Raw genomic sequence first — 20,394 nt, forward strand, 5'->3', positions numbered from 1 at the left:
AATACATACCAAGTTGAAAGAAGTGCAGCACAAGCAAACCTCTGTTCCTCCTGGAAAGAGTGTTTGGGATCCTGGGAAGTGGGGGAGGTGAAAGGGCAGGTGTTGGATTTCCTGCAATTGCATGGGGAGGTGTTGAGCGAAGGATGGGAGGGTATGGGTAATTGAAGAGTGGGCCAGTGTCTGATGACTACTAGGCTCTCCCTTTGTTTTCCCCATTCCTCACTTCAACTTTTTTTTTACTCCATATATGTGCATTCTTTTGGGTTGGAAGCTGGAAAAAATTGATACCAGATCAGTGTGTATTCATCGTGGAGCTCTGTCTGTGCTGCTGATAATGTACTGCAACTCACCAAACACATCAATAGCAGATCACCAATGTTCATTGTAACTTGTTTAATTTCATATGATATGTAAATTGAAGTGAAAGAGAGAAACTAGGTAAATATTACATTTGAGTTTTGTTTTCTTACATTTGGGTGTGGCTGAACATGCTATTGTGATGAAAGTGAACGAGTAATAATGGTTACGGGGACGATAATGCCAAAAGGCACTCGATAAGGTGCCACACAAGGTCAATAGGCAAGATAAGGGCTCATGGAGTTGGGGGTAATATGGATAGAGGATTGGTTACAGACGATGAGTAGGCAAAAAATGTGGCATTTCCAAGTCAGCAGGCGGTGAATAGCAGAGTGCCAGAAGGATCAGTGCTGGGCCCTTGGCTATTTACAATCTATAATAATGACTAAGAGACGAAGATTAATGTATCTAAGTTTACTGACTATACAAAACTAGGTGGAAAGGTAAGCTTTAGGGAGGGCACAGAGAAACTGCAAAGAGATGTAGATGTTGGTGTAGCAAGCAAGTAGGAAGGCAAATGGCACGTTAGCCTTTATTGCAAGGGGATTGGAGTAGAGGAATAAAGAAGTCTTGCTACAATTGTACAGGGCTTTGGTGAGACCACACCTGGAGTACTGTGCGCAGTTTTCGTCTCAATATTTAAGAAAGGACATGTTTGCGTTGGAGACGGTACTGCGAAGGTTCTCGAGATTAGCCCCTGGGATGTGAGAGTGTAAACTGGGCCTATACTCTCTGGGAGAAGAATGGAAGATGATCTCATTCAAATGTACAAGATTCCGCAGGGGCTCGACAGGGTAGATACTGGAAGGTTGTTTCCCCTGGCTGGGGAACCTAGAACGGGGGCACAGTTTCAGGATAAGAGGCTGACCGTTTAGGTCTGAGATGAGGAGGCATTACTTCACTCAAATCGTTGTGAATCTTTGGAATTCTCTACGCCATAGGGTTGTGGATGTTCCAGCATTGAATGTGTTTAAGGCCGAGATAGATAGATAGATTTTTGGTGTCTCAGGGAATCGAGAGATATGGGGAGCAAGCAGGAAAGTGGAGTTGAAGCCCAAGATCAGCCACGATCATATTGAATGGTGGAGCAGGTTTGACAGACCGCATGGTCTACTCCTGCACCTATCTGTGTTTTTGTGAAGTTTAAAACTAATTATTGGAATATGCAAGTATGAAGCAGGTTTCAGATGATGTAGAATCTCTCTTCTATGTCCCTTGCTGTTTTGCAGTGTGAGAGATCTTAGAATATGATTTTCTTTCTTGTCTTCTCTCATTTGTTGCAGTGCTGCAGTGTACAATGTCTGAGCTGGAAGTTTGGGTTCAGTCGCAAGAGAAAGAGATTAAAAATCACCTGAACAAGTTGCAGGAAGTGCAGTCGAACCTGGAGAAATCCAAAGCAGAACTGTCAATGAAAGAACAAGCTCTGAGTAAGAGCAAGGATGAACTAATGAGAGTAACTGTGCAGCAGGAGCAGACCAGCAACAAGGTTTGACACTTCTTGGGAGTTGAGTTATACTTAACCGTTGCATTCCCATGAGCTCTGAGTGCAGACCCATTAGTATAAAGGATAGGGGGCAGGGCCAGTGGGTGACGTACAGGATTAGATGCTGAGCTTTGATCTTTGGGAATTAGGTTCAAAACCAGTTTATACTCACTGGAATGAAAATTTTCCCTACCAGTCTTCTCCATTTGTTGCTGCAGGAGCTCATTACAAATGTGTTTGGTTCAGTCTCAGTGCAGTTCTGAGTGAACATGGAGCCACACGCGAGCCATTGATGTGTCCTTAAGTTTAAACTAAGTTGGCGATCTTGGTGAAAGAAGCCACAGGAATGGTAATTGCCAGATGTCATGTGGTTACATTAGGGGTCGCTCTTTTGAAGTTGGGGGATGAGACACTTTATTTCGGCAAAGTAGAAGGAGTTTCACTCTGCATGTGGTTTGTGCTGTATCTCATTCAGTTGAAGGTATTTGATGTAACTGTGTGGAGGGAGCTTTACTCTGTACCTAACCCCCTGCTGTACCTGTCCTGGCAGTGTTAGGTGGGGACAGTATAGAAGCAGTATTATTGATACAAGTCATGTGCTGATATGGCGAAGGTATAGGGTAATGAAGTTGGTGATTTATTTTTCTTCTATCTTGCCAGTGTGCACTTCTGGAGCAGAAGCTGAAGCAGGTTTCCGAGGAGCTGAGCTGTCAAAGGCAGAATGCAGAAAGTGTTCGACGCCTGATGGAGCAAAAGTCTAAGGACAAGGAGAAAGAACACCAGCAGGTTAGAATAAACAGGGTGGTGTAGAGTCACTTACACAAATGCATCCTCTAACCCTCCCATGGCTGACTGCTTCACTCTCTTGCAGTGCATTGCAATTGTCTCCAATTTGCAAACTCTTCATTTTGTACATAGGTGCATGACCTGAATTATGACGTGCAACTCCTGTACGTAGACCAGAGGGGTCTTTGTGGCCCCTTGCAGACATGGCCTGTCTTTTACCAGGACCTGATCAAAGTCTGGAGCATGGTTGCCTTGCGACACAGCTCTCTGCCGTCAGGAGAGCGGCTATTGTCAGAGAGCTGCTGCTCAGGAATCTGCACCTCCGCCATTTTCGGTGGCTGGTGGAGAGAAGGGCTGTGGCTGCCGGGGTTACCAGGGTCGTGGATGTGTTGGGTGGCAGATGAGTGGGCTGGATGCTTCCACAGGAGTTGTCGTGCATTGGTGGATGTCCAGCTCACGGCCAATGCCATTTAGGACCTTAGGAAAGTCGTGCTTGGCCCTGACATCCATACTGGGGCTCAAGGTGGCACAGGTGCACAGTGTCTTCCGTCCGAGCGTACCCCTGTTCGGGCAGCATTTCACATTGTCCCTAAGCCCTGAACCCTCCCTGGGGGGCTAGAGCCCCGCAACCTGAGTCGCCTTGTGGAAATGCCCTCCATGCCCTTTAGCACGGTGTGGAGGGATTTCCTGTATGGGCTGCTGCTGCACGCCCTTCACTTCCCTGCCCTCACTCACCGCCTGGCGTGCCTTGTTGCCTCATTTAATGTTTGTAAGTTTCCTTTCAATTTTGTCTTTTGTTTTTGCAGTTTCCCTTTAAGGGGCTGCCTTTTAATTTGTCCCCTAATTTGTTAATTTAGTTTATTTGGCTTGACTCGAAAGAGTTGTATCCATTTCCAGTTGAGAGCCAGCACCTGGACAACTGCCTCACTCTTCACCGATTCCACTTGGGATGTGAGGAGGCAAATAGGGTTCAAGAGTTGGTTCCAAGATGACACATCTGGTGCTGGGATATGGTCCCACTAGCACCAGCAGTTCTCTGCTATCTCCCACTGTTCATGTGGGAACTAACACTGAGCGTAGCAGTGGGCTGTTAATCCATGAGGGCACAACAGCCAAGCCTGATGCTGCAGTGCAGAGATGCACAGATTTGTACTTTGCAGCACTGGGTGGTGATGGGGAGCAAATGTCCCGGCTGATTTTTTTTTTTTTGCCTTTCCCCACTTCCTTCCTGATCCTTCCTAGATCTAAGTGCAGTTCTAGTGCCCCAGCTAATATACAGGCTGAAATTAGGTTTTTCACAACAGAAGGACTCTGATACATTGCTTGTGGGGAATCGTACGCTGGACTGCTTTTTGAAGTGTAAGTACATGCCTTATCAATATTGGCAGCTTGCCTTCTTGGATGACAAGTACCCAGGAGGCTGGAGTTTGCTCCTCGTGGTACGGTGCACCAATTACACCTATTCTATTACTCGGCATTACTTGCAGAAAAGTTAACTGATGAATCTGTTAATAAAAGGTGTTTTGTGGTTTTGCCCTACCTGATTATAGGAACTTTCAGACCAGCAATGTGCGTACCGTAACCTCGAACATCAATGCAAGCAAGAGAAAAACCAACTAAATCAGGAGATCCAGAAACTCAAGACTGAGCACCTGGCTTTACAGTCTGCAATCGATAAAGTAAGAGAAGCTAATTTTTGTCCATGAGTTTGAGAGGAAGCTCGGGAAGATATTCTGTTATGTTCATCAGAAAAAACTTTACCCAGATAGTGTTAGGACTGTGGAACTCGCCACCATTGAGGGACACGGTGGCATAGTGGTAATGCCACCAAACTAATAATCCAAAGGCCCAGGCTCATGCTCTGGAAGCACAGGTTCAAATCCCACCACAGCAGCTGGGGGAATTTAAATTCAATTAATAAATCTGGAATATAAAGCTGGTCTCAGTAATGGTGACCATGAAACTATCATTGAATGTTTTTTTTCAAAAAAACCTATCTGGTTCACCAATGCTCTCTAGGGAAGGAAATCTGCCGTCCTTTTCCGGTCTGGCCAACATGTGACTCCAGACCCACAGCAATGTGGTTGACTCTTAACTGCCCCCTGAAATAGCCCAGCAAGACACTCATTCAAGGGCAATTGGGGATGGGCAACACGCGCTGGCCTCGCCTGTGATGCCCACACCCCATGAAAGAAGAAAAAAAAATCTTCCTTGTTCATTTGTCAGTCTTGCCTATTCTATCTGATGTGTAGTTTAATAATATTTAACCAGAACCATGTTCGCACTTGTGAACATGGCATGCAGGCAACTGCATGCAACAAGACAATTTTACTTCAAAGGCATGCAGAGTTCCTACCTGAAACATTTATGGTTTGGGTGTGGAAGAAATCACCCAAGAATTTTTTTTTGTAACAATATTGGCCACAATAGCAAGCCACACACACCAAGGGCAATCAGGGATGGGCAACAAATTATGGCCTTGCCAACAATGTCCACATCTCATGAAAGAGTAAAGAAGAAAAAAAAATAAAGAAACATGGAGTAGTTGAGACCAAACAGCTCAGATACATTTGAGGGGATATCTGTTGCAGGGAGAAAGGAAGAGAAGAAGCTTATGCTAATAGAGGTAGGAGGAGGCTGCCGTGGAACATAACCACCACTATGTACCAGTTTCAGTGCTGCACAGTCTGCAATTGGTTTGGCACTGTAAACGGAGTATGTAGCTTTGTGTGGAACTGGGGGTGAGCCTCCAACCTGGTCTGGACTTCGTCAGATGATCTCAGCTGACCAGCAGGGCGGGAGCTTTTTTTTCCTTAAATTACCATGTACTGTTTAATGGAAAACAACTAGCAATTAGCACAGAACCTACACGTAAAATGCTGGTCGTGGTTAAGTGTTTGCCGGTTTTCTTCAGATGTTATTGATAAATGGGCTGGGTGAAATTACCTGGGATTTTCAAATTGTGTAGATGTCCTGACCTCAGCGACATGTTTTCTCGGCCGTGTAGTTCTCTGTGTTTGCCGGGATGGTGCTCTGAGCTTATGAAGCTTCTTTCTGACAGATGGCAGCACAAAAACAGCTGGTGGACAGGGACTTGGAGGAAGTCAAAGCTAAATTTCACTGTGCAGAAAAGGAACTTGCAACTCACCAGAGGAAGGGGGACAATCTGCAGGAAAGTCTCCAGGTGATGTTTAATGTGGGTGTTACATATTGAAACAAACCTGTCTTTTGATGTTTCTGGGTTCCCTGCTGTTCGGAACTGGAGAATGCCAATTAGCTCCTGGAATTAGTTACAACATTCAATTAGATATGTGACCTGGACCCATACTGTCTGCTTTTGCCCCATATTCCTTAATGGTTTTGATTAACAATGATCTATCTGTCTCAGATTGAAAATTTAACAATTGACCTATCATCAGTTGCTGATTGTTGAAGAATTACAAACTCCTGCCACCCTTCACTCCTGAAAGGTCTGGCTCTAATGTGTCCTGTATTCCTAGACTCCCCAGCCAGCGGAAATAGTTTCTCTCTATCTGTTCCCCTTTCACTATTGTGAAACCTTCAATCAGATCACCACCCCAACCTTCTAAATTCCATGAAATAAAACCCTAATTTGTGTAATCACACCTCAGCAATTTAACCCTTGGAGTCCAAGTATTATTCGAGTAAACCTATGCAATATTACATCTTAAGATGTGTTGTGGTGACAATAATGTTCTGGACTCCAGGAATACTTGATGCTGGGTGGATACGCAGCATGTAAAATCGGTTGGATATCTGTGTATTGGTTCAGTTGAACCACGTGAGATGCTTCCCCATCACTGATAGCATCACAATTAACTTGGCAGCAAGGAGATCTTATTGGATGGATATCTACTGGAGGCAGAAAATTGATATCCCCTTCTCTAAAAACAGAAATGCTATTCTGATACACTAGAATTAGAGAGCAGTAGGACATGAGTTTTACATAGCTAGCCCTCGAGGAAGGGACTGAGGAGGAGGTTAGATTATAGAGCAATGTTGAGAAGAATTGGGAGCAGGTCTCGGGCCTGTCCTCATTGTCCAACCAGTGGTGCAGGGGACCAAATGAAAGTAGGGTGAGAAGAACAAAGGGAGTGGTCTGACAAGCAGGCAACCTATTTGACTGAATCCAAGATCATGTGCTGGTTTCTAATGTTCCAGTGTTGCTATAACGTCTAGGTTAGGTTATTGGTGTTTGGGGACTGGTTGCTGTTGGTGCGTCAACAGCAGTTTCCAGAGTAACCTTGCTTATCTTATTCACTTTCTGTTTGTGACTCTTTTTTTCCCTGTCAGGAAGCGCTGAAGGAGAAAGACCGCATCAGTACCTGGCAAGACCAAAGCACTCAGAGAATCGTGCACCTAGAAGCACAGATGAAAAGGCTGGAGAAACAGCTAAACCTGAGTGAGAAAGCAAGGGAAGCAATTAAAAGTGAGGCTTTTATTTAAACAGCATCTCCTGTGCTGTAGTTCTCCCCTGATGTTTGTTCCCAGTAAAGTTATTGAATAAGAGTAACAGTAATTTAGAGTGTTAAACTCTGACTCTTCAAAATGAATTGAATGTTGGGCTCTCTTCCCGAGTGGCTAGTAAAACGGTTAGCTTAGTGTTATGCCCTCTAATTGGAGCTCGCCTCAGTCCCTCACTGGTGCTCACACTCCAGGTCTCCCAAGGACCACCGTTTGGAGGTTTCATCCAGTTGAGCTGGGATAGGACAGGGTGGACTTTTGTGAATGGGTACGAGCTGGTCAGTCTGCTATTTGCAGCCACCTGTCCATTAACATGCTGACTCTGTCTGATTTTACAAACCCTGTGCAAACAAAGCAATGTGAGGAAAGTGGGAAATAGTGTGTAAGCAGCCTTTCAATTATAGTAGACTGAATCATGAGTTGTCTATATTACAATTAACAGCGTGTTCATGAGGTTACTAGCTACTGAGACATTGGTCAATTGTATTGATCATTTGGGCAATGCCATGGCAGTAAGGGCAGGTGATAAAGGAATGTTTTTGCTATTCTGACTTTGAGCAAGAGACATAGTTATGTCATCATATACAAGCCTAACAAAGTTTTTTTTAATTTTAGCTGAAAACCTGACTCTTGCATCTAAACTTAAAGATCTTCAGCAGAAACTGGAACATGAATTCCACCTGAACTCCGGGAACGCTGGTCTTGCTGCCATGGTAAGCGAATTGAGTAACACGGATCAGAACGAGGTCAACGAGTGTGAACTAGGTGAAGAGCAAGAGAGCCATCAGTCAAACGATGGGCAGTTTGATGGTACAGACACAGTTGTGGGATGGCCAGTGAAAGTCGGAGAGAAAATGTTGGACTCTATGGAAGGAAGTCAACTTGGAGAATTGGAACTCCTGGCGAAGCCTATTACCTTGGACCAAGACAACGGGACCAACATCAAGGAAGATCCAAGTTTAAACACTGAAGTAAAACTGGAAGCTGTGCAAAGTGGAACATGGACAGAATCCCGAAGCTCGGAAGAAGCAAGGAATGTGTTCCCAGATCCTGAAGAGAAAGCAGGGACACAACTCCAGGAGTTCGACAAAGAAACGAAGAAAGAATTCAAAGTGGGTGGAGCAGAAACTGCAGTCGGACCTAGTGACTCTGTAGAGAAGGGTCAGGCAATGACTGACTGGCTTGACAAACCAATCACAGTGTCTGTACACCTAAGAGAACATGAGGTGGAATTGGACGAAGTAAAAACGAAAAATCAGATGTTACAGCGAGAGCTGGATAACCTGAAACAAATGCTTGACAGTAAAGTGGTCGAAGGCCAGAAAAACCAGCAGATTGTAGCAGAACTGAGGCAGAAGCTGAAGCAGGCAATGCAAAGATGCGCTGCAGAGGCTGAGTACTCCACTACACTGGTTACTCTACAGGCAGGGCAAATTAGTACCGTGGAAAAAGACCTGGAGCATGAGAGAGTCAAAGTGGCAAAGCTGCAAGAGACCAATAAGATGCTGGAGCTTGAGTGCAGCAAATTCTCAGAGCTAACCAGATCCAAAGCTGGCCACAAGAGATCAGATGAAGATGAAATTCAGATTCTGCAGAATGCTGCATCTAAGAAGATACAGCAGCTTGAACAACAGATTGTGGAACTTAACAGTGAAAAGAGTTGCATTGAGGCGATCATAAAGGCAGATGGCAGGCCAGTTGTTGTTGCTGGTGAGAGCAGTGACCTCCTTCTGGAATGCCTGGAACACAGAGATGCTCAAAACCTTGAGCTTAGTGAGATGTCTTTAAATCAGCCCAATCACGTGTGTTGTGACCCGAGAGAAATGCTGGAACAGAAGCTGAATGAGGAGAAAACTTGTTTTATGGAAATCATGAAGGGGGGTGATGGGAGTGGTCATAAGAAAGACAATCGAGAGCTCTTCCTGGAGTACTTAAAGCACAAAGTTGTTGAGCGCCTCGAGTTTGATGAGCAGTTGCTAGAGCATCGGAAACATCTCGTCGACCTTCAGCAAAAGTGCAACGAGCTGACCATAGAGAAGGAGCAAGAAGAGAAAGCAAAAAGACATGCTCAGGATATGTTTGACAATCTACAGTCCAAAATTCACAGGGAGACACAGCAATTAACAGTGGCCCTGGAAGCCCAAAGTAAGAACATAGAGGGTCTTCTCTTGAGCATGGAAGAGAAGGACCAGACTATTCTGGTTTTAAATGAACGTCTGCAAAATTCTTTAAAGGTGCTGTCCTGCCTTCGGACAGAGAATTACGAGCTGAAAACTAACTTGAGGACAAGTTTGGACTTCTCCAAAAGGAAGTGTGTTGACAATGCAGATTTCCCCAGGGACACCGTGCTGGAGCAAACCAACGGTGGGCAGTTTTCTCAGGCCAGCCGAAAGGAGCCTGAAGATGGCGGCGTGCTGTCCGTGGGTGAGCAAGCCCCCCCGATAAATGGAAGAGCGGTGCCTGCTGATGGAACTGTACAAAATTCAGACCCCGGCCATGGTGAGAACCTGTTTGATCACTCATTGCTCCTACCTAAAGATCAGGCAGTCCACTTGATCCTGACTCGGGAGGATGAATTAGTAGAACTAAAGGTGCCCTCGCTAATCAGTTCAGCTGTGCAGAAGATGCCAAAACTGGAAGATGATCCTGTAAAGCAGGCGCAGCAGATAACAAAAGCCGAAGCCAACAGTTGTGAAAAGGTGTCAGATGTACCAAAAGGGCAGAGGGCAGGTTCTATCCCACCTACAGGAGCTCCCTCTGGCGAACCGGGGATGACCACGGCAGGAAATTCTGCACGGCAAAATATAATTCAGTTGACGCAGGGCATTGAAAGCCTAAGGCAGTGTAAGGAACTGGGTTATGTGGAGAGCGATGGTAGTGACATGACCCAGCATTGGCAGAACGTCAGGTGTTCTGATGGTTTGCAGATGAAGATTGGTGAGTTGGAGGAGGAGATGACCCTACATACCAAGAAATCCCAAGATGAAGCGGAAACACTAACTGAGGAGGGAACAGCAGAAATTGCTGATTCTAAATTTGCCCTTGGTTTAGAAGGAAAGCGGGCAGTTGACGAATTGAGAACGGAGGCAGAGCTGATTGAAGAAGTGGAAAGGGTGACTGGCAAATTGAATGAAGCCTTAAAGGTTTCAGAAGAGGAACACCGAGTAACAAAAGAATTGAACCAGAAAGTGATTCATGCTTTGAACGAGGAATTGAACTCCTTGAATGAAAAATGCACAATTCTAGAACAAGAGAAGGAACAGCTTTGTTTGGAAGTTCAGAAAGCCCAGGAGGCAGCCAGTGACATGCAGTCTGAGAAAGAAGACTTACTGAACACAATCCAATCCAGCGAGGCTCTGCTGAGAGGGAGCACTGTAGAGAGAAACTGCCTTGAGCGAGAGTTGGAGGCACTGCGAGAGTGGAAACAGAAGGCTTTAGAAGGCACTACTTCCGGCACTACTTCCTGTGAAAGTGGAAAGAAAAGTGGCCAGGTGGAACGGCATACATTGCAGGAGTCTATGCTGGAGATGCAAAACCAAATGCAGGAACTGGAAGAAGAATGTAAGGCATTGAACAGCACAGTCACAAGTGCAAAGCACTCCCAGGCGCAGCTTCAGGAAGAGTTGGAGCAAACCCGGTCTGAGAAGTCTGAGCTACAGAATCAGGTGCTGTACAGTTATTTTTCTCCCTTATCTTCCAATATACCCCCCTCTTTTCCTGAAGGTGCAAAATGTTGCGGTAACTCTGTGCAGGATTTAAGAGAGGCCATTTCCACCTTTTTTATGTTTCATAACAGAAAGTATTTACATAGCACCCTTCCGTGACCACGGTGTCTCAAAACACTTTACAGCCAATGAAGTACTTTTGAAGTAAATGGCCTCTGTAATGTAGGAAATGTTAGTATATTTATTATCCTACCTGTCTCCACTTGCCTGTGATCAGACTATTTTTATGTGACCGGTTTGCACTGCCCTGGGGTCAAGTCAAGAGTCTTAATTCCAGAGCACTAAGGGATCCGAGGGATTTTGTGGCTGGTGCTGGTAGCAGCTAGACTGGCTGTGGGAGTCTTGTGATAGACAATGCAGGGTAGTAGTTATGACCTTTATGAATCTTGAATTTTTGTCATGTTGGAGGGGTTTACAGAACCATAACGCAGGTCGACATTTGGACTTTTTAGTGCAGTAATGCAGGAAGTTAAAATGAGGACACGTTTGTCTGCTTGGGTGGATGTGAAAGATCCCACGGCACTCTTTCGTGGAACAGAAGAGTCATCCCCATTGCCGTGGTCAATACTTAACCCTCCAGTGCCTTCACTAAAACAGATAATCTGATCATTAGTTTATGGGAGCTTGCTATATGCAAATTGACTGTCATGTTGCCTACATTACAACAGACTGAATTTCAGGAGCACTTCAGTGGCTGTTAACTGCTTTGGGGTGTCTTGAGTTTGCGAAAAGCGCTATATAAATGCTGGCCTTTTTATCCTCTGAAGCAAACTTTTGTTAGAATGGTTACACTTTACAGTTAAATGCTTTGGTACTTTAAAAGACAGGTATAACTTAACTTCTCGTGTGGAAATGCTGCAAAATTGAGATTGTGGCTTTCTTTCTAACCCCACGTCAAAATGTGATTTGCCTTTCTCTTCCTTCTCCCTGCACCCTAACTTACTCTGCCCTGCTGAATTTTCCCCTAGCATGGTTCCATAGATGCTGATAGCTCTCTGGAGCCTAGCCATGATTTTATTCTTGATGTGTGCAGTGGGACAGTATCCTCTCCTCATTGAACTTCCCAGCCAGGTAGCAATTAGGAGGTGAAATTTGACTGATTTCCTCTCCCTAAGGCAGAGGCACTGAGGACAGTTTAGCACCCCAACTTCTCTGCTATTGAGATCCGCTAACGCGGCAAAGTTGAAAGTTCTCTTGCGTCTCAGTTCCACACTAGCTGAGCCACCGGGACCTCTTCCTGTTAAGTCAGATTCCCTCTTTCTGGAGATTTTTTTCGCCCTGTTTATCTATGCTTCTCAAAGCCATGCTTCAAGCCCTTGCAAAGGTAAAAACATAAGAAATAGGAACAAGAGTAGGCCATTCGGCTTTGCGAGCCTGCTCTGCCAGTTAATAAGACCATCGCTGTCTTGACTGTGGCCTTAACAGCACTTTTCCTGCTGCCACCACCCCCACCCCCATAACCTTTGACTGCCTTGACATTCAAAAGTCTTTCTGATGTGCAGATTTTGACGTAGCATGCAGCGGAACTTTGAATTGCTGCTGTTGCTCAAACCAGCCTGACAAGATTAGTCTCTCAGGCTCCAGAAATACGTTTGACCTATTCGAGTACTGCTTGCAGGTTGACCATCTGCAGAAAATAGCTGTTGAGCTGAACAAAGAAAAGGTGGAGCTGCAAGCCAAGTTGAAGCAGTGGGACCGAAGCCCGGCAGGCAAAGAGAAGATTCCTGGAGATGTTATGCAGGCGAATGGTCTTTGTGAGGACCTCCTGCCGGAAGGCAGCCAGCAAAAAGGTACCATGTGAATTACCTTTCAGACGTATTACTCATTATCAGTTTTGGTGGTGCAGCAGTTGTGTAGAAAGACAGGATTTCAGAAGTGGACATGTGTTTTTGTTTTGTTGGTTTGAATGTGCTCCCTCGTCTAAAGGCGATGTATGATGCTGATTTGCACAGGAAAGCAGATCCCACCTTTGGTCCTGGGCCCACTTGCTTTTATTTTTAATTCATTTTACGGGATGTGGGCTTCGCTGCCTAGGGCCAGCATTTATTGCCCACCCAGAATTGCCCTTGAGAAGGTGGTGGTGAGCTGCCTTCTTGAACTGCAATAGTCCATGTGGTGTAGGTACACCCACAGTGCTGTTAGGGAGGGAGCTCCAGGATTTTGACCCAGCGACAGTGAAGGAACGACTATATATTTCCAAGTCAGGGTGGTGAGTGGCTTGGAGGGGGAACTTCCAGGTGGTGTTCTCATGTGTCTGCGGACCTTGTCCTTCTAGATGGTAGCAGTCGTGGGTTTCGAAGATGCTGTCTAAGGAGCCTTGGTGATGCAGTGCATCTTGTAGATGATACACACTTCTGTCACTGTGTGTCAGTAGTAGAGGGAGTGAATGTTTGTGGAAGGGGTGCCAATCAAGTGGGCTGCTTTGTCCTAGATTATGTCGTGGACACCATCCAGGACAAACTAATGCAGTAGTTAGGGTGTTGCAATAACTCCAATGTTCCCAGTCAGTAGATGGAGAGGAATTGTTCAGCAGCCATGTTCCTGACCCATAAGCTGATTGTAAAACGTGGTTGTCGTGGTGCCATCTGTCAAAAAGCTTCTCGCTCACCGACTCACTGGTCTTGTGGATGAAGAGCAGTCTCGTAATTGAGGCCAAAATTTCTTGATGGAAACTTTGGGATCTCCCGTTTCTCTGGAGAACGTTCCTTTCGTTTGCAGGGTGTTTATTTAATCCGGAAAATAGATGTCCCTATCCCTGTTTTATAGTGAAAGTGATTTGGATTTCACTCCAAAGGGTTGTAAATTTTTGGAATTCTCTACCCCCAAAAGAGTTGTGGATGCTCCATCATTGAGTACGTTTAAGGCTGGGATAGACAGATTTTTGGTGTCCCAGGGAATTAAAATCCGCCATGATGGTATTGAATGGCAGAGCAGGCTCATTGCGTCATGTGGTTTACTCCTCCTCCTACTTCTTGTGGATCTGGAATGTGTGGACAGTATGTGATTACCTTCAGATTTACTTAGCTGAAGTTTCTGTAAGTTAGCCTAAACATTTTTTTTCTGCTAACTGCATTTAAAATGAAAATGTTTGATTTTATGACTGGCTTATATTTGTTAGAGGGTGTGCGCTTGTACGTCTTGATAGCTGAATGTTTTCTTGGTGCTAAGTCTTAGCACCATTTTCAGATGTCGCATTTTTGCACTACCGGAACTTGAGCATGTTAATCTAGGTGAATACTTCTGAGTTGTGAGAGTGTTTCATCGTGAGATGTGTAGCCTTTGAGGCCCTGTCTGTTCAGGAAGGCATTGCGCAATTCATAGGTAGTTCTTCCATTGGCCGACCAACTTTTATCCTTCAGCTAACCTATTTGAAAGACAGCGATGCTACTGTTTGTGGGACTTTGCTAGTGTTCAAAGTTAGCTGCAGCGGTTGCCTACATAACAACTCTAGCTGCCCTTCATTAAGTAATCAGCTGTAAATCAACCTGGAATGTGAAAGCCACCAGATTAAGACAGATTATTATTTTTTTCCAGGGCGTCTTGACTTGTAACTTGTCCCATTCTGCTCCTGTTTGTCATTGTACTAGGCCAGAAGTTATTGAATAGGAAACCAGTCAAGAGGTTTCTGAAAGAGGGAGGTGGCAATAACTTTCTTGAGAATTTACCAATTCACAATATTCCAAAGTGGACTTAATTTTCACAAAAGAACGTTTTGCATCCGTGGTGAAAATGATATAAAATACAGCAACTGCAAAATGGAAATCCAAAACAAATTTTTCATTAAGCTCGTTCAATTGGGGATTTAACCTCAAGACGCTGTCTGATTTAACACAGTCAGAAGCACTTTTTAATGTAATATTCTTGCTATTTCTTTAAGGTACTGCGCAGACCACAGCAAGCAAGCTGGGTGCTGACCTGGAAGCTTTGCGACAAAGCCTTCAAAAGAAAAGTGAAGAGGTTGATCGCAATCTGCTCAACTATTCTGATCATCTGAGCAAGCGTCAAGAGCTAGAGGCGTCTAACAAGATCTTGTTTAAAGCTGTCAATCACCTTTATGAGTGCAAGGCTGAAACTCTCAAGTGTGACCAATGGAAGGCGGCTGGCTCAGAACCACGGACATCAATTGAGGACAGGAAGCCTGTGGCTGGACAGCACATTGGTGGTGAGCCTGCCCAGGCAGGTGAATGGGACCAGATTGAGACCAGCCAGAGGTCAAAAGGACGTGCCAATCTTGCAGGACATTTAAAAAGGTTAAATCCTGCGGAGCTCGTGATGAAAATCAACACTGCTGAACTCGCTGCAAGAATACAGAAAAATCGGCAATTCCGGCATCACCTGTCTGTGGCGTTTGATGAAACGGAGTATGAACCATATGGACTACCTGATGTGGTGCAAAAGGGTAGGTTGCTAGCCACGTTTCAGGACAGGTACAGCACGGGGTTAGAGCGAGTAAAGCTCCCTCTACACTGTCCCCACCAAACACTCCCAGGACAGGTACAGCACAGGGTTAGATACAGAGTAAAGCTCCCTCTTCACGACCCAACAAATGCCCAAACCCATGCGGTCCTGATTGCACTATTTTACTGCTTGTATTATCTACGATATCAGATATTTATAACCTCTTTAGGTGTGATTTCTGTAGAAAGTAAATCTGATGACTTGGAGGAATTCGAGAGCAGACAATAGGCGCAGGAGGTCACAGAGCAATGAGTGGGGAGAGGGGGGGCTGCGAATGGCTGCTTACAATATGATGGGGACCACATTACAGATCTGGCAGAACACTGATAATATTCAAAAGGGAATTGGAGAAATACTTCAAAAAGAAAAAAAAAAGTTGCTGGGCCGTGGGGAAAACGCAGGAGGGAGTGGGACTAACTGCAAAGAGCTGGCACAGGCACAATGGACGGAATGGCCTCTTTCTGTGCTGTGTGTTGCTGTGATTATGTTAGACGTGTTTCTTACTCCTGGTTCTGTCAGGCCCAAAGCAATTCAATTAGACACTGCTCTCTTTCTAGTTTGGCTACTTCTTAAACCCCTGCATTAAATGGCCTGTGGGTTTGTTTGCAGAAACAGCAAATACTTAAGAGAAAGCAACCACAGGCTTTCACAAAATAATGAAAATAGTATGTGACAGCTGCTGCTGTTATTATTGCAAGTGAGAGCAGATCATTTTCCTCTACATATGAAGGAGCAGTTCCCCACCCCCCGCCCCCCCAACCCACCATTTCAAGTTGCTTCCCAATATACCGATCTGTCTGAACAGTTGGTAGGGGGATGGTTTTTACCCGTTGACTCCCTTCTCCCTATGGCTGTCACTCAGTCCCCACTGCAACATTGCAAAGTTCAGAAACTTAAATGGTCTGTTGAAGTGAAGAATGAGGGCACATATCAAGCCAGTCCTCGATATTTCATATCGATACCGTCAATAGAATATTAAGTTGATTTACAAAAAGTGTGCTAAACGCCTCGGGTATAGTATCCTCTTCGGCTTGAGGGTTTACATTACCAAATTCTGCTAAAACTAATTTGCCTAATGGCAAAGTAAAACGCGAATGTGATTTATTTCTCTTTACGCTTAAAAGGTATTAATTTATTCTTTCCGGGGGTGCGGCAAGACTAGCATTTGTTGCACATCCCTAATTGCCCTCATGGCTTGCAAGCCCACTTCAGAGGGCAGTTAAGAGTCAGCCACATTGCTGTGGGTCTGGAGCCACCTGTAGGCTAAACCGGGTACGGACGGCAGATTTCCTTCCCTAAAGGATGTTAGTGAGCCAGATGGGTTTTTACAACAATCGATGATAGTTCTTTGCTCACTGTCACTGAGACTAGCTTTCAATACCAGATTTACTAATTGAATTCAAATTCTGCCAGCTGCAAATTTCCCTGACGTGTTGTGCTGGTTTGGCAAATTCTGCTGAATTGGACCGATGATAACATGGAACCAAAACTTGATCCTAAGCCTGTGTTCTTTTTCTTTTCCTAACAGTTTTGTTGGTTGCAGTTTTTTTTATTCTCTTTTGAAACCTGTACATTGACTGTGGAGTTCTGATGTTAGTCTCTCTATTTACAGGTTTTGCAGATATTCCTTCTGGAACTACCTGCCCCCACGTCCTACGCCGAGCAACTCTAAACGCCGCACTTTGTGCCCAGCAACAGGGAGAAGGGCAGTCTCTGCTTAGCTTCTTCAAGGCACTAGGTGGTAGCAGCAAATAGTAGCTGCAGTACAATGTACCCTAACCGGCAGCAACAGAAAGTTTCCAGATGAACGTTTCATGGTATTTTCTAAAGTAGGAATCCGCTTGCAGTTCTTGGCTCAGATAAAAAATCTATATTTAGAATTTTTAAATGGTGAGTGCAGCTGATGAATGAGACTGTCCAGGTGTATGTGGGTTCACTCGATCTTAGTTTAATTTATTTGAGTCTTAAGAGGATGTGTGGGTGCAGCACATTTGATGCATTGAAGTGCCAGTGCCGCTTGTTACGGGTTGGGTTCATGTTCAGTTTCACGCCTGCGGCTCTCTACGCAGTTGATTAAGTCTTTGTCAAGGTTTTGTGTGAGGTGTTGTGAAGAGTTTGGCATTTCCTCACAGTTGGCAAGGGAGATCAATCCCCTGGATTGCCCATTGCATCTTCTGACAGTGATGGTAGAAAACTCCTGGCTGTAGGTCTGATGTTAGCGAGTCTGGTCAGTTTGCTTTAGTTACAGTTGTTGAAACCATTCTGTTGATCTTGTGAATAATAGGATTGTTTTTCACAGAGAGAGGAATGTTGGACATCCAACTTCTCCAAGGAATTGAAACCTAAGAAAGGAAAGCTTTCCAAGTTTCTGCATTATGTATCTTGTTTGTACCATTGGTGCTGGGATCCTGTTGAAAGGTTTTATTTATTGATATTTTTATTTGAGATTTTGGTACATGTGGAGGGCACTTTTTGTATTCCTGGGTTTCATGAGGACTGTATCCAGGCTTCTATGTTGTCATTTTTAAAATATTCTTAATATGGATGGAGAATTGTATTATATTCCGGGGCTGTTTTGTTCCCTAATATTGTTTCTATTTTGATTCAATTACTCTAAGCTGACAATGCACTAATGGCTATGTTACCCTGGATACGTTAGTTCTTTATAGAGCAAGACTGCAGATGCTATATTACATCTGTAAAATGCACAAACAAATCAGATTCTGCTGTGGTTGAAAATGTCATGTTACACTTTCTACATCATGGTGAAGATACTTTTAAAAAAATTTGTGTTCCAATTTATATGAGCAACAGCACGGCAAGATTATTCGGTGCCTTGTATCCACTCAGAGATCTGACAGGGTATTGAGTGATTCCAGGATGTGCTGTATTTTGTCCCCTTGTTGCAGCCAGTTTACCAGAATGGTAACAGACATTCGTACCCAGATTGGAGCAGCTGGAGGAATCTGAAGCAGCTTTGCTCCCTCACACTTCCTACACGAGCTCAGCAAACTGTTGTCACAATTTTACCACAACTTAGGAAATAGATTGTTCAGTAAAAGACAGCAAATTAACTGCAAGGAAGTGTCTCAAACACAGTGGAATGCTTTCGGGGAGAAGTCTTGTTTACAGTGGGCCGACGCTACTAGAGTTTGGGATTGCAACGTTCAACATCGAGTTCAATTACACTAAACAATTTCACGAGAAACTGCTGGTCTTTTTTTTTGACGTGGAACCGAAGAATCGCAGGCAATTGGATACTCTGCATTCTCCATAGCAGGTTGTGTGCCAAAAGATAAAACTAGCTGCATACTTTATATTTAAACAAAAAAAAAATCCCCTTTGGATGAACTGAAATAATTTTTTATTAAGATGGTTGAATTGAAAACAGTTACAGCTTGGAGGCACAAATTTTCACTCATTTGTGGGATGTGCTAAAGTGGAACGTGATTGTTGTTTCATTCACTTAGTGAATGAATGGGGCTATCCACATTTTTTAACACTATAGAATTTTTTTTCGCTTTTGCGTTCAAGGCATTTTACCATAGCCACAGCACAGAATCGGGTCACTCAGTCCAATAGATCTCTGCTAGTGATTATGCTGCACACGGTGGCAATGTCACTGGACTAGTAATCCAGAGGCCCAGGCTAATCCTCTGGGGACATGGGTTCAAATCCCACCGTTGAATTTAATTCAACTAATTGAAATTTGGAATTGAAAGCTAGCCACGGGTAATGGTGACCAGTCCAAAACCACAGCAAATGTGGTTGACTTTTAACTGGTCTCTGAAATGACCTGACAAGCCACTCGGGTCAAGTGCAATTAGGGATGGGCAACAAATGCTGGTCTTGGCAGTGACACCCACATCCCATTTTAAAAAAAAAAATCACCCTTGTCTTAATGAAAGGATGATTACCATACAAGTATCCATTTCATTTCAACATTGGGGCCTACAAGTGTATATTCCTGAAGGTGTGATCTTTTGGCAATTACTCCTTCACTTCCCAGCAGTGCTGATGCCCATTTAGCAGCTGGATAGACCCGAGCGCTCTTATTTGTGGCTCTGAAACTATTACTTGTGGAGAGTTTCAGCAGGCAACCTCTGATTGGAGTCTCCCAATGGTGAGCTGAGTGCATAGGAACCATGCGTTGGGATTTCATTTATATTTCGCATTAAGTTTCACTAACTCTTCTGTCTGTTAAAGTGATGCTCGAGTCCAGTCGGTTGCTTTTGATCGATTTAAAACGCCCTGATATTTGGCCCAAGCCACTGTTAGTCGCGGTAGCTCTATAGGAATGTTTGGAATTCTGTAATAGTTTTGCCGTCCCGTTTGTTCTGTGACCCTTCAAGTTTTTGTTAGAGCCTTAAGCATTGTCTCTGTCCCTTGTACCTTGCTGGTGCAAGAGATTCCGGCATATGAGTGCCATCAGATGTCCTGAAGTCCCTATCAACTAAAACCAGGGGTGATCGATGAGATCTGACAATTCGTAACTGTGGTTTGTGTTGCCGTTCCAAAACTGTGCTTGCTTTTAAACCTTGTGTTTGAGACTTTTGATCATCTGTCTTTGTAGAAATCTTCCTCATGTCCAATTGTTCACTGTTCTTTAATATGATCTTCAGTACAAAGTTCTTTTCACTTGCGAGTGTTCCATATGATTTACGAAGGATGGAATCCTTGAGTTGTTCACTCCGTCAGCTGCTAACATTTACTTCCTCATGGGTGATAAAATGACTGATACTGTTTGGGGGAGAAAAAAAATAAAACCACATAATGGTACAGCCAAAGATGTGAAGTGGTGCATGATGTTTTTCCTATAGAAAGCACAATGCAACAAAGGGTTTCTAATTTGATGAAAAGTGGTCTGGACATACCAACCCTCAAGGAGGGTCTATAGTTCAAAAATTTCACAAACCGCATGCATGGTTGTTTGCATTCATGCTCCACATGAGCCTCCCCCACCTTATTTCATTTCTCAGCCTGTCAGTATATCTTTCTATTCCTTTCTCCCTCATGTGCTTATCTAGTTGTGCCTTTAAATGCACATATGAGATTTGCTTTGATTGCTCCCTGTCGTTGAGAGCCCACGTTCCTCAGCAC

General features: G+C 44.3%; 1 protein-coding gene across 2 annotated transcripts in view; it reads left to right on the top strand.

The window, feature by feature from the left end:
* Nucleotides 1-18,616, top strand: part of LOC144670392 (uncharacterized) — a 34,105-nt gene extending 15,489 nt beyond the window's left edge. For both annotated transcript variants that reach the window (XM_078532876.1, XM_078532874.1), the window contains exons 7-15: nt 1,641-1,843; nt 2,501-2,626; nt 4,177-4,305; nt 5,688-5,810; nt 6,941-7,076; nt 7,727-10,776; nt 12,455-12,626; nt 14,714-15,235; nt 16,907-18,616. In XM_078532876.1, coding sequence (XP_078389002.1) covers nt 1,641-1,843; nt 2,501-2,626; nt 4,177-4,305; nt 5,688-5,810; nt 6,941-7,076; nt 7,727-10,776; nt 12,455-12,626; nt 14,714-15,235; nt 16,907-17,049 — 4,604 coding nt within the window. In that variant the 3' untranslated portion in view covers nt 17,050-18,616. The remainder of the gene's footprint in view (nt 1-1,640; nt 1,844-2,500; nt 2,627-4,176; nt 4,306-5,687; nt 5,811-6,940; nt 7,077-7,726; nt 10,777-12,454; nt 12,627-14,713; nt 15,236-16,906) is intronic.
* Nucleotides 18,617-20,394: the final 1,778 nt, after the last annotated feature.

This window comes from Cetorhinus maximus, chromosome 31 (assembly GCF_964194155.1).
Source record: "Cetorhinus maximus chromosome 31, sCetMax3.hap1.1, whole genome shotgun sequence".
Lineage (NCBI taxonomy): Eukaryota > Metazoa > Chordata > Chondrichthyes > Lamniformes > Cetorhinidae > Cetorhinus > Cetorhinus maximus.